Below are 14,536 nucleotides of genomic sequence, written 5' to 3'. Positions count from 1 at the left end.
CGTCACATCCGTCAGCAACGGTCAGTGTCAAAGCTAGCAAGAAGACAGCTCTGCCCGACGGTACGGTACTTTAGGGGCAATAACATCCGCTAAATTGACTTTAACACGACGTGGTTGAGTGTTTACATGTTTGTGAATGCGGTTCTGATGAATGGTTTCTGCGCGGTAGCTGCGTAAAGCGTGTAAACAACAGCTAAGGCTAAAGGGACGAACACGTTGTCTTCTTTGTCAGACAGCGGGTGAGTTGAGTGTGTCGCGCGGTCAGGAAACAGGCACACAGAGACGTTTTTGACCTCGTTACTCAGGATGCCATGCCACAATCAGCAGCTGAACAATGTCAGCAGTGGCCAGGAGCACCCAATGAAGCAAGTTCGGTTTGCAAACAGCAGCAGCAGCGTGCCTGCAGTGCTGTCCGACCCTGAGCCAAGTGATGTCTCCACACAGCCTGACAGCCAAGACAACCTGGGACCTCAGCTCAAACTGCTCCCTCTGAACGACCAGATCCGTGAATTACAGACCATAATCAGAGACAAGTGAGTCCCCACTCCTCTGTACTCACATACAGGCCACAGCAAATCTGGGTCAAGACAAAACTTCAAGTGTTCATATAAAATATTACATATAAACTGCTGCAATTGTTGAACTGAAAAGCACTTAGGACTTTGCTGGGTCACTGCTTAATTATATTATTGTATATAACATGGAGAGTATCAGCATTCATCCATATCCTCAAAGGAGAAGCACACATGTAGCAGCTTTTGCAGTGAACAGGCCCTCAGGAAGTCCTTTATATTGAACATTATACATAGATTCACTAATTTAACCCTGTGATGGGTTTTCTGTACCAAATCATGAAGTTCAACTCAGGACAAAAGGCCTTCCAGGGATGAAAGTGTAAGTCCTTAACTGGACCTCAAAATACGTTCTGAAAATAGAATCCTTCCAAATCAAAGGACATTGGGTCTTAAAGGGCTAAATGCAAGTTTCTTAATTAGTGACATGATCAGAATTTCAGTTACACAATGTCATAAACCTGTATCAATACTATTAACATTTTACACAAGCACAAAAAGAATATTTGTTCGTGAACGTGTTCTCTAATAGTTATGAGCCTTCCAGTGATGAAAACATATCTCCTTAGCTGGACCTCAAGCTTTGTCCTCTGACCCTTTATCTCCAAACAAACGTGATGGTTTAGTTAAAAGTCACTCCACCAACATGAAATATTCTTATCCTAGAAACAGAAATGCATGAACATGTACAGAGCAAATATATTATTAACATATAAATAAATGATCATTATTACCACTGTTGTTATTATTACTAATGTTGTATTGCTGGTGTTGTGTTTCCCTGAGGTAGTCTACCAAAGGGATCAATAAAGTTCTATCTATCTATCTATCTATCTATCTATCTATCTATCTATCTATCTATCTATCTATCTATCTATCTATCTATCTATCTATGATAACCTAAGAGCTCACTGTTCAGCTTGTTTTTACAAATATTTCAGAATATTATAACCAGTATTATAGAAATGGTGGACGAGCAAAAGAGGTACTGATTGTTTATTCCACTCAACAGTCCAACAAGTTCTGAAAATAATATCTCTCAACATCATAGGACACTGGCTGTTGAAACGTTAAATAGGGCTTCTTTCAACAATAACACCGATTACACAATTTTGCAGGCAAAATGCACACGCATTTAAAATTGACACAAGCAAATGAATATTAGTGTGTGAACATGTCCTGTAGTAGTTACGAACCTTCTATGAAAACGAGTCTGCTCAGCTGGACCTCAAGCCTTGTCTTCTGCATGTAAACATAGTGAGTTCGTTTAAAGTCCCTGAAGTAGTTACCCTTGAAACAAAAATAGATCAACATGAATGAATGAACAAATAATATATGAAAGAAAAGTAGCAACCCAAGAGCTCACAATTCAGCTTTTCACAGATTCATTTTAGAAAAATATATTCAATAATGTGAATATGGTGGCAATAGAGGAAACAACAAGGTTTTTGTTTTTTTTTACTTTCAGTGGGTTAAATGCAAGTTACTTCGCCATTGTCAAAATATTCTTTTAATTATGTAATTTTATAAACCTCTAAGAACACTATGGTTGGAAATTAATATGTCCTCTAATAGTTAAGAGGTTTTAAATAGTTAGAAGCTCCCCAATTTGTTCCACGCAAAAAGGTTAAAGTGAAGGTTTTAAGCAGAAAGACAAATGTGATCGCTGAGTATCAACCAATTATACCGACGAATCTAATCAGGCTCATGTTTATATTTACAGGACAACCAGCAGAGGAGACTTTGTGTTTTGTGCAGATCGACTGGTAAGATCATGACCTAATTACTGCATGCTGTAAGTGTGTGTACGTACATTTATATAATACGTACCACTTTGTTTTGTGTTCAACAACAGATCAGACTAGTAGTCGAGGAGGGCTTAAATCAGCTCCCCTACTCAGAGTGCACTGTTACGACACCAACAGGTGAGGATTTCTCTCCAATTACAAAGTCAATGTTAAGATTTAAAGAACAAGGTTAGAAAAAGACTGAGCTCTGACTCATTTAAATGCATAGATACATTGCACGGTTTCCGTCCTTCAGCAATTTACCTTCAGCGTAAGATATGACTCAGTGGGCTTATTCAGAAGACCTGCATTTGTGACTGTTCCTGCTTCTTTTTTTCCCCTCAGGGTACAAGTATGAAGGTGTCAAGTTTGAAAGAGGCAACTGTGGAGTCAGCATTATGAGGAGCGGTACGTTAAACCTGCTGTAGCACAGTTTTCAAATTAGAGTCTCTCTTTTGTAAGGGCATGTAATGAGTCCTCTATGCCTATGTGACTTGCCAGCTGTACTAATGCTGCACATTCTGTTCTGCTCTTATTCAGCAGGTCAAGCTGTCATGTACACTGGATCAAATTTTCTTTTTATAGGCAGTCAGATCTTTACTCTGTGAAACCAGTTGATTATTTGAATACTAAATTATGCAGTAGAATTGGGTTATGTGGGATGTTTGAGACAGACACATCTCTGTACTTTTACAGAGCATCGTCGCAGTTTTCTGCTGACTGCGATGCCTTAAGCAGAAAACACAACTAGAAGTGACACTCACTCGTTTTCTATCCTTTCAGATTAATGAGACTATTATCATAGTCTTACGCATATCTGTATTATCATTTTATGACAGTAATGCTAGGTCAGAAAAACGAAAAAATGTAGGCCTGTCAGACGCGCAGTATTATTCAAATGCTACATCTTAAAGGCAGCACACATCAGCAGAGCATGATGCAAGTCAAAACAAATGCTCCCATTGCTTTCCACACAGCGGTCACATCTTGACACACATCCCTTGGGTTGTCGCTCAACGTGTCGAGATGCAGCCCTGTAAAGATCCGCACATCTAGGCTACTGTAACTTTTACACTGTCTCCTGTCTGTATGGAGATCCATTCTATGGGTGTAAAATAAAGCAATGCTGCACAATATGGACAAATTTGTTCTGTGGGACTGCAGGTAGTTCTCACTTTAGTACAGGTGGTGGAGAATTAATACAGCACTGTTGGGATTTTGATTTAAAGCAGTGTAAAGTATATACAGTATGTATATTAAAAAAATACTTTTACTAGCTAATACTTTTTTTTAAAACACTTGTCACCCAGCCATACTGCATATCTGTAGAGTGCATCGCTGCGTGGTCCTTTGCACACACAGTTTACTTTGTGTTCACAGACCTACAGAATTTATTGTACTCACATGATAATCATGAATGTTGCTAATTCTGTCTACTTGATGGGGCAATGTCAAAAATAGTAGATTTGGCACATGGGTTTATCAGGAGTGTATTTCTACACACAAACTGCAAATTTATTGAAACAGACCACCATTCAACCCCTGTTGTGTTCTGTGTGTTTTCCCACAGGTGAGGCCATGGAGCAGGGTCTCCGGGACTGCTGCCGCTCCATCCGCATCGGTAAGATCCTCATCCAGAGCGATGAGGAGACACAGAAAGCCAAGGTGTACTATGCCAAGTTCCCCCCAGATGTGTACAGAAGAAAAGTGCTGCTCATGTACCCAATTCTCAGTAAGTAACAGAGGGCTGAGAACGGTTTGTCTTACTGATGACTGCACTTTTTTATCCCCACCCTCAGTCGCACGTAAATGTCAAGAGATGTCCAATTTTGTGCAAATGTAAAAACAGTTTTATGTATTTATTCATTTTGAAAAATCTCCCTTGAGTTGACCTTCACCACCAAGTCTGCATTTCCACATCATACAGGCCCATTCACACTGCTCTGATAATTATAGCTCTCATGGGGGAAATTATACAGTGCCTGGGAGATAGCCACCATGCTGCTGAATAGCATAATGAGGGCCAACAAAAATAGTATCTTAATAGCCCTGGTTTTCCAATGTCACAAAGCAGCATTTTTCTGTTCTCAGTTTTTGAAAATATGCGATGGTGACCAAGCTACTGTAGGCTGAAGGTATATTTTATTGTCAGAATGATGGAGCACATGGTTTAATTGATGCATGCTAACAGGGTGAGAAATTAAAGCCTGCCAAGTGCCCAGACTCATGGGCAGATCAATCAGCATGTAGCGGCGTGCCTTTTTGAGATGCTACCGTAATCAGTCATATATATATATACATTTTTAAAAATGCAATTATGTGATAGAATTGTTTTATAATTGATCTGTCGTAAACACGATTCAGCAAGTTTTCAAGTAACACAGTTTTTATTTTTTGTAAACGAGGTGACATTGTACGTAGAGGAATGCGAATCGAACATCTAACCTTAAGTTTTCTGTGTCTGCAGGTACAGGGAACACTGTGATTGAGGCGGTGAGAGTGCTGATAGAGCACGGAGTCCAGCCCAGACATATTATCCTACTCAGCCTCTTCTCCACGCCTCATGGTATACCACCCAGCTTAGTGCAACTGTACTTTACTTTTGTTGTGTCATTGTCTTGTGTCTGATGAGCACAGCAGCTGTTCACACTCGCTGCTGATCTGATGTCTTGCTCATCAGTTCAACCAACAATGGTTTTAGAAAATAGGCTTGTCCCAGAAAAGTCCCAATTTAAGGATTTCAAAGTAATTTTAGAAGCTATTGGGTAATTTCTGTAATAGTTTTCTCTTCATTAACTACTGGACAGATTGCGGTGACATTTATTGCGGATATTCGTGGCTTCACAGAGAAGGATTTCTAATAATTTCAACCCACTGGACATTTCTTCCACTTAAACACAAGAAATATTTCAATCTGAAAAGCTTGCCATAAAATGTACCCAGTCTTTTAATTCTCTGCAGTGGGTGAAGCCTTTAAAGTCCATTTCTGTTTATTTATGCAAAGTGGCAGTGTATACAGCTTATTGCCTACCAGTGATAACTTACACTGCAGTGAAGGCTATAATGTCAGCAAGACTTGAAACAGCCAGCTGTTCATTACCAGTGTTTCCTTACATATATAAAAAAGCTACAGTCAGTGTTTTCACATTAACCTTGCATCTAATTAAAATGTGAAAAAGTGACAGTGTAAACGGAGTTGCCAGTCGTAATAAACCCACAGGGAATTGTCACATGAATCTGCAACTCCCCCTTCTGTTTTACGGAGCTTTATAGTGAGGCTGAGCTCTTTGTTTAGCTGTGCAGTCCACAATTCTGCTGTTTTGGTTCACTCTTGCTGCTCCTATAACACTTTGAGTCACAGAAGACAGCGGCTTTCAACAACAACAAAAAAGCACTTAAACCCCACTGTACTCTACTTGCTCGGCACAAAACAACAGACAGATTAAGTAGCAACTAGAGACTAGCTGGTGAACACAGTGGAGCATAAAGAGGTAGATATTTCCCTCAGGGGTTGGTAGAGGCAGAAAACAGAGCTAAAATAGAGTCAACAGTTGAACCAACTCCAAATAAATGCTGAATGTGTAAATAAGCTGCTGCTCGCCAATAAGTTTTCCTTATCAACTTAAAAGGTTGTCAGTGTTGTGTTCACAACTAGTTTCTGAAGCCAGAGGCGCCTGTGTCAGATTTATGCAGCTATTTTCACCACAGTGCAGCTGATTTTAGTGGGAATTCAGCGTTTGCAGCCTCAGAAAATGATCAGATTTTGGCTGCTCGTTTCTCAAGCTGCGAGAGCTACTTTTACTCATTTGTAATCACCACAGTGATAAATTAGTATGCTTTCATTGTTTTAAAACCTAACCCAATCTGTCCCTCTCTCTTCTAGGAGCCAAATCTATAATCCAGGAGTTCCCAGATATAACCATCCTGACCACAGAGGTTCACCCAGTGGCTCCAACACATTTTGGACAGAGGTATTTTGGCACCGACTGAACGGAGGACAACCTGAGGAACATGATCGGCAAATTGTTTTGGGTATATTTTTGGTATACTTTCTTGTCTTGTATCTCATGTTCTCCTTGTTGTGCCAAATACTGCTACCTAAGTTTCCTAAACTGATACAAAATTATTAATCTAATCACTGTATTTATTGTTTTGTTGCTGTGTATACTCGTGCTATAGACAGAAAACGACACTGAATCATATGAAGAGTTTTAACTTGGATCGTTTTATTTTGCATGTTACAACAACTGATGGATCAATAAAGAATTTATATTTGTTTACAGACGGAACAGCAAAAGAAATTGTATCAGTATTTTTGGTAGTTCTGAGGTTATGAAAAAGGGAAGCACCACAATCACATACTCCAAATACAGTTCAAAAGGGACCATATGTGCTCTAGCAATATTGAACTCCTGTCTGCCAACCGGGTGTAATTTGTCATCTTCTCATGCTATAAATATCCTACTATTTGATAAAAGCACATTGCTTCGATAGTTTCTTAAGTGTCACTTTATGGAGCAAAATATACAGACACTGCCTGCAGCAGGTATGAACCAAACTCAATACACAGGAAAAAAGCTGGACAATAGAACAATAAATAGACACAAGACTACATGAAACAATCAACACCCACATCTTTCCTAATGTTTGTATACATGCTTTCAAACACCAAATCATATCTCAGATAAAACGTACAGATTGAATCAATAAATGAACAGAAGTATCTCTCAGACATGAGCAGCATTCGATTTGGCTAACCCAACATAGAAAAACAGATCCCATGAAGCAAGTTAAAGTGTCAAGATCAAACAGCATCAATGTTTGACAAAGGCCCAACTTTTTACTCGTACTATTAATGGGTGTACTCAACAAGAGAATTAGGTTTCAACTAAGTACACTGGCTAATTACACAAGTCAATAAACAGTCTCGATAAGGATAATCCATTACATTAGTATTATAAATTTAAAAATGCATAAACACAGGTACAAAAAAAAAATATCAGAACATCATATTGCCGAAGACCACTGTCCTCTACCAACCGGTGGATGAGGATCAGTCGTTTTATATATATGTACAGTCATCTGGATGTCTAAAAAGATCAAAAATGGAAAGAGACATAGAAGAACCTATGTCCTCCCCTATGCATGATTTTCGGCCTATGACGAAAGCTGTTCTTTATTACCCTGCATCCACACTTAAGTGTTGTCTTAGGAGGGATAGCTGATATAGAAAACAAGATCGTGATAATTATTTTAAAAATGTCTTATCACAGTATGTCTCATACGCTCACCCCAGACTTAAACATCAAACTCATCACTGCATTTTTTCAAAATAGCAATATAGCCAACAGTCATGATATACAGTATATTCAGGATATGAGTCCACTGAAAATAATAAACATTTCATTAAATTTGCCATAATCTCAGATGTTAAATATAATAAGCTGTATTTGTGAATGCTACTTTTGTCTGTTACTGTTACCAGTCTGATCAGACATTAGTAGTGGCATTCCAACTGCTACAGGGATGCTAAAATACTCTATAAAAGCGTAACATGATAGGTTCTTTCATAAATAAGTGCCCAAAATATTGGCACAGTGTACTCACAAGCAGAATGATGAGCAGAAGGATACATTCTTAGGAGAAAACTGACTCCCAAAACAAAGGAATATTTATAATAATAAGGCGCAGGTCAAGTTAGGTGTTCTTATGTTCAAAATCTTGTGTTTATAAGCTGCAAAAATCCAAACTGGTAGAGGCCAGACACCTGTATCACTAAACAATTTAATCTACAAACTCTTGAAAACTACAAGAGACCTTTGGAGCCTTTAGATACGACTCTGTACAGATCAAGCTCTAAGGTGCAACACTGTAAACTCAACCCAACTCTGAAACAGAGGCATATAAAATAGCACAGTGCCAGACAGAAGCCTCCCAAAAGCAACATTAGTAATAATCCCACAAAGGCCAGTGCCTTCACCGTGATCAACAGCTAGAGGCAAATATATGACCCACAGTAAATAACAGTAGCTTTTTATATGTGAGGTAATATTTGACAATGTGTTGTGTTTTTTTTTGTTTTTTTTTCCAAATAAAACTGATGCTGTTGTTTATCCATCTGTGAGAGGAGAGATGATGCTGCCACCGGTCATCCAATGAGTTCCTGTTTTCATCATTATGTAAAACACCAGGGTAAAATTGGCAATGACAGTCCAAATGCAGGTTTCAATCCACCCATTTGGCCCTCTTCAGTGTGTCCGAACATCCACATGATTTGGAATGCATTTACCTCGTGGTACACAGTGTGTGTATGTGTGTGTGTGTGTCTGAGATACAAGTCTTCATCATCCTTTGTACCAGTGTAAATTATTCCTCCATCTCTATGGTAACAGAGGGGTCTTGGTCCTCAACTGGAGTAAAAGAAACAACATATCAGCTTACAAATGCATCATTTTTTTTCAGTGGTTTCATTGCAACAGATGTAGCTCATAATTAACAGCGTGTTTCATACGACCACCAGGTGGTAGTAGAATATTATGGTTGGAGTCCAACCGCAGCAACAGCAGTCGCACAGGGGGAGACTGATGCCTACAGATCATTGAAATTTAACAAAAACTGTACAAATCTGCAGTTTGGCGTGATTATGTGTAACAAAGACAGTGCACGGTCACATCCCATTGACCTTTTTAAAGCCAAGGTTGCAAAGTGTGTCCTCCTGCGGAAGAGCTTGTTGTGTAGTGGTAGTTCACTTTCTACAAGATATTGTTTTTTATGTTTACACGTAAAGCTTCCAAAACTGAACAATGGAAAGTTTTGCATCTTTCAATGGATCCAGGTAAGTCACATGTAATGAAGCATTTTCAGACCCGTGTTAGCAAATTATTTTACCATAAAATTGGTGAAAGCAGCAGCAACTGATGCTTGGAGAATTTTTTTTTTGCTTACAAAGGCTTTAAATCAAGCAATTAAATCTGAATTAATCTCAACCAATAAAGACGTGACTTGTAGAGGAATGCAATTTAAAAACAGGCAATCAGATAAAGACATTCATTGATACTGTTTTTGCAAACTTTGGGCAGACATTCGCTATAAAAGAACAGCTACAGTCAGTAGATAACTGCGTTCATTGTCTCTGGTACAATCTTTATTTAAGTTTCTAGCTTCTTCACAAATAATAGCAGTAGAAGTAATTCAAGAGATGAAAATTACCCCCTCAAAAAAACAAAACAGTAGTTACTCATATAAAAGGCTTTTGGGAAAGAGCTACACACAATTCATCTCTAAAGATGTTTTTTGGAAACCACAAGAGCCAATAAATCTGAAAGAAAAAAGTTTGTACTTGTGCCACCAGTCTCACCTACAGAAGACTGTGGTGAATATGATGTGCTCTGTACTGCAGTGAAACACTACAACGGTTATATTTACTAAGACCATTTATTTTACTTGAATATGAAATATATTTGTAATTCAAAATGAGAGTGTTTGTATGTATAAATGTGGCAAAACTTAAGTAAACTCACCCAAGCTCCCTTCTTCAGACCCATCATCTGACTCATCCCACATGTCCTCATTAGCTAATAAGGGATTCCGGGATTCAGAACTCCGATTCTTCAAAGGGAAGTAGTGGCCGTTCCCTTGGCTGACACGTGCAAAGTGCAAAAGGAGATAGAAGCTAGTTAAAGATCCAACTACTAAGTTCAAGACACTGATTCCATCCCCTACTCAACATTTTGTTAGATGGCTCCATTAGTTCTACATGTAAAGCCATTCTGCAGTCAGTCAACATCACACTGTGAATCTCATCAACGTCGCTTATATTTTGATCAGTCAGTTTACTATTTTCATTACGAAACGCTGTATGTTATTGTTCTCTTCTTTTGTATTTTGAATGTTATTTTTTTTTGGCCTTTTTATGCCTTTATTCCAGACGTGAGTGAAGAGAGACATGTAAAGTAGAAAGGGAGAAGAGTGGGGGAAGGACATGCAGCAAATCCGCCATGGGTCGGACTCAATCCAGCTGTGTCGGGACTTTCAGCTCTTGTACATGGGCAGCCCTGGTTTTATATTTCAATTCTGTGTTTATTGCAAAACACAAAACTGATTTTGTAGCACAAAGACATATGTGCAGAGGTGCACAATGCCATCAGTTACAAACCCGCTGTATCTCAACAGCAAACTCACCTTGTAAATACTGGAATGAACCACAGTCTTCTCTCCTCCCCAAATACCTGCTGCAGGTTTTTGCGTATGCCGACATTGAAGCCGTTTCTGTCGGGTCCACTGACAAACACTGGAGCTGAGAAGGCCTCTAGAAAAGGTCAGAATATATTTTCATGCTTAAAATTCTTCACACATGATCTTACAACCAACCTAAATTCATAAATCTAAGAAGGTCCAAACACATCCTCTATTTATGAAATAAGGGAGAGCAGATTCATAACAGGAATCTCCAGACAATTTCTCAGTAAATATGTGAACTCTCACCTAAAGTGGATCTGTTCTTGGCCACCAACCAGCAATGATAGCCAAAGAGGAACATGAGACTGACAAAGAACATGAGCGCCACAAACATGAGGAAGAGGACATGGAACTTTGCGGGCCCATTTGGCAAATCCCCCTGAGAGAGAGAGAGAGAAACATTAGAACTAGAAACCTGAGAAAAAAGGGGGCTTTAAGCCCTAACCTATGACAGACAGTTCAGTTCTCTGTTCTTTTGGAAATCCAATAGTGCTGACTTTAAGTAACTCAAACCGTCAGTATTACGACATTATTAAATGATGAACATGATTGGCAAACATGAATAAGAACACTCACCACCCAGAATTTGAGGAAATACTGAAAGACGGTTGCTGCAATAAATACGCAGTACAGCATAGAGTAGGAGAGGAACAGAAGGAAGAACTTGTAGTTGGAGAAACCAACACAGTTGTTCACCCTAAAAGAAGAAGAAATGCTGGTGTCAGAACACAAAGAATACATCAATCTATTCTAGCATAGAGCCATATGTTAAGTTACAACTTACCAGGGACAGTGATGGTCCATCTTCAAGACACACCTTAAAAGGAAAAACATTATATCTACATCATTTTTGAAAGAATGACAGCAATGTAAAGGCAGTAAATACCATAATAATGACAATAATTTCTTCCATTATCAAACTCTTATTTCAGTTTGCCTTACAGACCAACTGTTGTTACAGCATTCTTTACATGCATTCTGAAATCTATCTGCTAATTTCTTTTGCTAATCCACTGCACTGACTGGTCATTAGGATGTCCTTTCTAAGAGATGGCATGCCCACAAAGCAACATCCGCTAATTATCACAACAGTCCTTGGCCAACAAATATCTCCTTGCCTAAGGCGATCTCTCTAGATGAATGGATTGGGGAGGAAAGAGTGGCTTACGTTTCACAAACCGAGCAGTGGTGACAGCGGTCAGGCTTCAGTACCTGGCAGCGGTCGCAGAACCTGATAGCTGGAGACAAGAGGATGGCTAGTTGAATGAACGACATTTGAGCTGAGCTTACCCTTCACATACTTCCTGCAGGATAGAACTTACTCTTAGCAATCAGCACTAATGAAAGAGAATACATTGGCTGATTACTCTGGATGAGGATGCTCAGGAGAGCACGCAAAGCTAATTGCCCTAACCTACTTGCTTTCACCCAACACAGATTATGTGTGAGATGACGGGCTGTTGCTAATGTAGTTGCCTTGTTATCCCAGTGGCTTAGATATGTGGAAAATGAATAAATAATACAGCATATTTAACTGGACCACTTACCTCCAGATTGAGCTCGAGTGAAAATAGGAAGTTTCTTTGCAATCTCAACCAGGATTTGCTTCTGAGCATCTGGCCGCTCCTCAAACTCATATCTTTGCTTGTCTGAATATGACAGCTGAAACTAAAGCAACAAAACACACCAGATTGTTTTGCATACCACAGACTCAATACATGTAAATAAATAACATTATATTCAGCCTAGTGTTCAGGCTACCTTTTTGCAAGGTGTTGCAGGAGGAGTAAATATGGACTTCCAGTAGGTCCAGGAGAACATCACAAAGCAAACATGAAACACCAACAGATAGGCCACTGCAAGCACAAAACCAGTCACAATAATATACAAAACAACCGTCACATGAACTAAATGCATAGTTTAGCAATTCACACTGCTTGTAGCACAGCAATGAGAGGGTCACTCACCTTTTTCCAATGAATTGCTGAGTGTAACTGTTAAAAAAGAACATGACGTTAGTTAAAGTGACAAACTGAGTGCCAGAGAATAGCAACAGTGTTTCTGCTAACACTAGCTTGATGTGTAATGAGAGAAACAACATTTACCGGCTAACACGACTAGCCAGATGGTAGGGTTGTAGTTAGCTAAGAGCAACAACAGCACACTTGTTTTTTGAGTGAAACCAGACTTAACGAAGGCATCTTAATGACAATGACACATTAAACTACATGTAACACTAGCTTATTGTACGTTAACCAAATTGAAGCACACACCCTGAGCCACTTCCGCGTAGTTTGCTAGCTGCTGCTGTCTATATCGTTATTTTTGTCAACACTGCTGTGCGCTAATCTGCGATGTCTGAGCTGAAACGGTCAAAATCACAACAACCGATCACAGTCTGTCGTACTTACAAAGACATAGCTCAAAGACGTAAGCGTAGTATGACCACAACACAACGGCGGTTATAATAAGAACAGGTATCCAGGAGAAAACCCTTTGACAGCATCTCAAACCTCTGGAGAGAGCCATATTCATCTACCCTCCGCTCTCATCTGCGCTCCGCTACTATTCCTGGGATTTATCCATCAGTGACATCGGGGAGCGATTCACTGCTCTGAAATTACCAGACTAGTGGATTTGACCAGCTAAACTCCTTTTTTTTTTCTTTTTTTTTTTTAATCCTAAAGTATTGTACTTTTTTTTCAGTCGATTCACCAGAAGTAAGCATATAAAAGGCAGAATTTTACGAAAACCATGAACTGCCGCTTCTTTAGCAAAATGAACTATTAGAAATTTCTATCAACCAATCAAATCTCGCTTGATTTGATTGACACTGTACATAATAATGTATTTATATAAAATTTCGAACAACATTTCTGCAATCAGACGTATTCCTCTGAAAAAAGAAACCCATAAGTATAATGATAAAATATAATGAAAAATATATCTAATTAAATGTTAAATGTATATATTGGTTTCAGGGCCCTGGTATTTTGGAGACATAAATAGGTTTATTAGTATTGTGTGTTTTTCCAGCTATGACAAGTCAAAATGTCATTTATATATATATATCTTTTTTAGAAACAAACAAACCAAAGATGTGAAAAAAAAACAAGTATCAAGCTTCAAAAATGAAATACAGTGTTCCTATCTGCCTTCTCAATGGTTGTTTTTTTTTATATTTCTGCCTATATTGAAATGTGAGCGCTGACAAGAAATGAGAGGAGAGCGTTAAAGGAAAAACCTAAACCCTTGACCTCTAAAGTAAGGCAATCCTGTGACTTTCTTATGCTCTGTGGGGCTTTGTGCTGACACAGTTTGCCACGGTTTGATCACCTTTATCCAATGATGAAACATTTCTGTCTTGTTGGAATCGATGGCTTTCAGGATGACTGTGTCCACTTAATTAGAACATGATCAGAATGGCCTGATGAGCATGAAAACTTTGGGAATTATATGCCATGACCTTTACAGTTGTCAGAAATCATCCCTACTTAACACCAATAGAAGATTTTTTGACTGACATGTTAAACATTACTCTCCATCACAATCGTAAAAACACCAAATGAGGGAATATCTTTTATAAGAATGGTGTTCATCCCTCCAGTAGAGTTCCAGAGCCCTGGAGAATTAATGCTAAGAAGCACTGAAGCTGATCTGGTGGCACGTTGCAGCCTAACACCGTACTGACACACTATATGTTGTTTTTCACTGGAATTGTCCCCCTTCTGTAGGTCCCCAGCTGGACCCCACCTGGGGAATAATTTAACATGACCATCGTACTTGTTCCAATTAAGTGCTCTTGTTTACAACTGTGTGCTTCATTTGTAGGCTACAGAACAGCTGTATATTTGTCAAAATAACTGCAGGCCACACACATTCAAAGAAGAAATCACCAAATTGTTTTGACCTCCTGTGAGCAAAAATGCAGCAGCATTG

General features: G+C 39.0%; 2 protein-coding genes across 2 annotated transcripts; one reads left to right on the top strand and one right to left on the bottom strand.

Moving 5' to 3' along the window:
• The first annotated feature begins 19 nt into the window (after nt 1-19).
• uprt (uracil phosphoribosyltransferase (FUR1) homolog (S. cerevisiae)) lies at nt 20-6,648 on the top strand. Its single transcript, XM_008284376.1, has 7 exons — nt 20-533; nt 2,296-2,338; nt 2,428-2,497; nt 2,705-2,767; nt 3,930-4,091; nt 4,827-4,925; nt 6,243-6,648. Exons 1-7 carry the CDS (start codon nt 307-309, stop codon nt 6,347-6,349), a joined length of 771 nt encoding a protein of 256 aa, XP_008282598.1. The 5' UTR covers nt 20-306; the 3' UTR covers nt 6,350-6,648.
• Nucleotides 6,564-13,142, bottom strand: zdhhc15b (zDHHC palmitoyltransferase 15b). The gene is made up of 11 exons (XM_008284377.1): nt 13,009-13,142; nt 12,565-12,591; nt 12,359-12,453; nt 12,145-12,265; nt 11,766-11,835; nt 11,382-11,414; nt 11,174-11,294; nt 10,844-10,976; nt 10,541-10,667; nt 9,880-9,998; nt 6,564-8,769 (listed from the first exon to the last, which is right to left on the bottom strand). The coding sequence occupies exons 1-11, from the start codon at nt 13,130-13,132 to the stop codon at nt 8,726-8,728; spliced, it is 1,014 nt and encodes a 337-aa protein (XP_008282599.1). The 5' UTR covers nt 13,133-13,142; the 3' UTR covers nt 6,564-8,725.
• Nucleotides 13,143-14,536: the final 1,394 nt, after the last annotated feature.

This window comes from Stegastes partitus, unplaced genomic scaffold (assembly GCF_000690725.1).
Source record: "Stegastes partitus isolate 25-593 unplaced genomic scaffold, Stegastes_partitus-1.0.2 Scaffold356, whole genome shotgun sequence".
NCBI classification, from domain to species: Eukaryota; Metazoa; Chordata; class Actinopteri; family Pomacentridae; genus Stegastes; species Stegastes partitus.
This window is presented reverse-complemented; position numbering and strand designations above follow the sequence as displayed.

Coding starts and splice junctions, on each gene's coding strand:
- zdhhc15b (XM_008284377.1), bottom strand. CDS start 13,132: ATGAATATGGCTCTCTCCAGAGGTTTGAGATGCTGTCAAAGGGTTTTC. Junction 12,266..12,358: donor CTGCAACACCTTGCAAAAAG/GTAGCCTGAACA, acceptor TTGTTGCTTTAG/TTTCAGCTGTCATATTCAGA. Junction 10,668..10,843: donor CAAGAACAGATCCACTTTAG/GTGAGAGTTCAC, acceptor GACCTTTTCTAG/AGGCCTTCTCAGCTCCAGTG.
- uprt (XM_008284376.1), top strand. CDS start 307: ATGCCATGCCACAATCAGCAGCTGAACAATGTCAGCAGTGGCCAGGAG. Junction 534..2,295: donor CAGACCATAATCAGAGACAA/GTGAGTCCCCAC, acceptor TTATATTTACAG/GACAACCAGCAGAGGAGACT. Junction 2,768..3,929: donor AGTCAGCATTATGAGGAGCG/GTACGTTAAACC, acceptor GTTTTCCCACAG/GTGAGGCCATGGAGCAGGGT.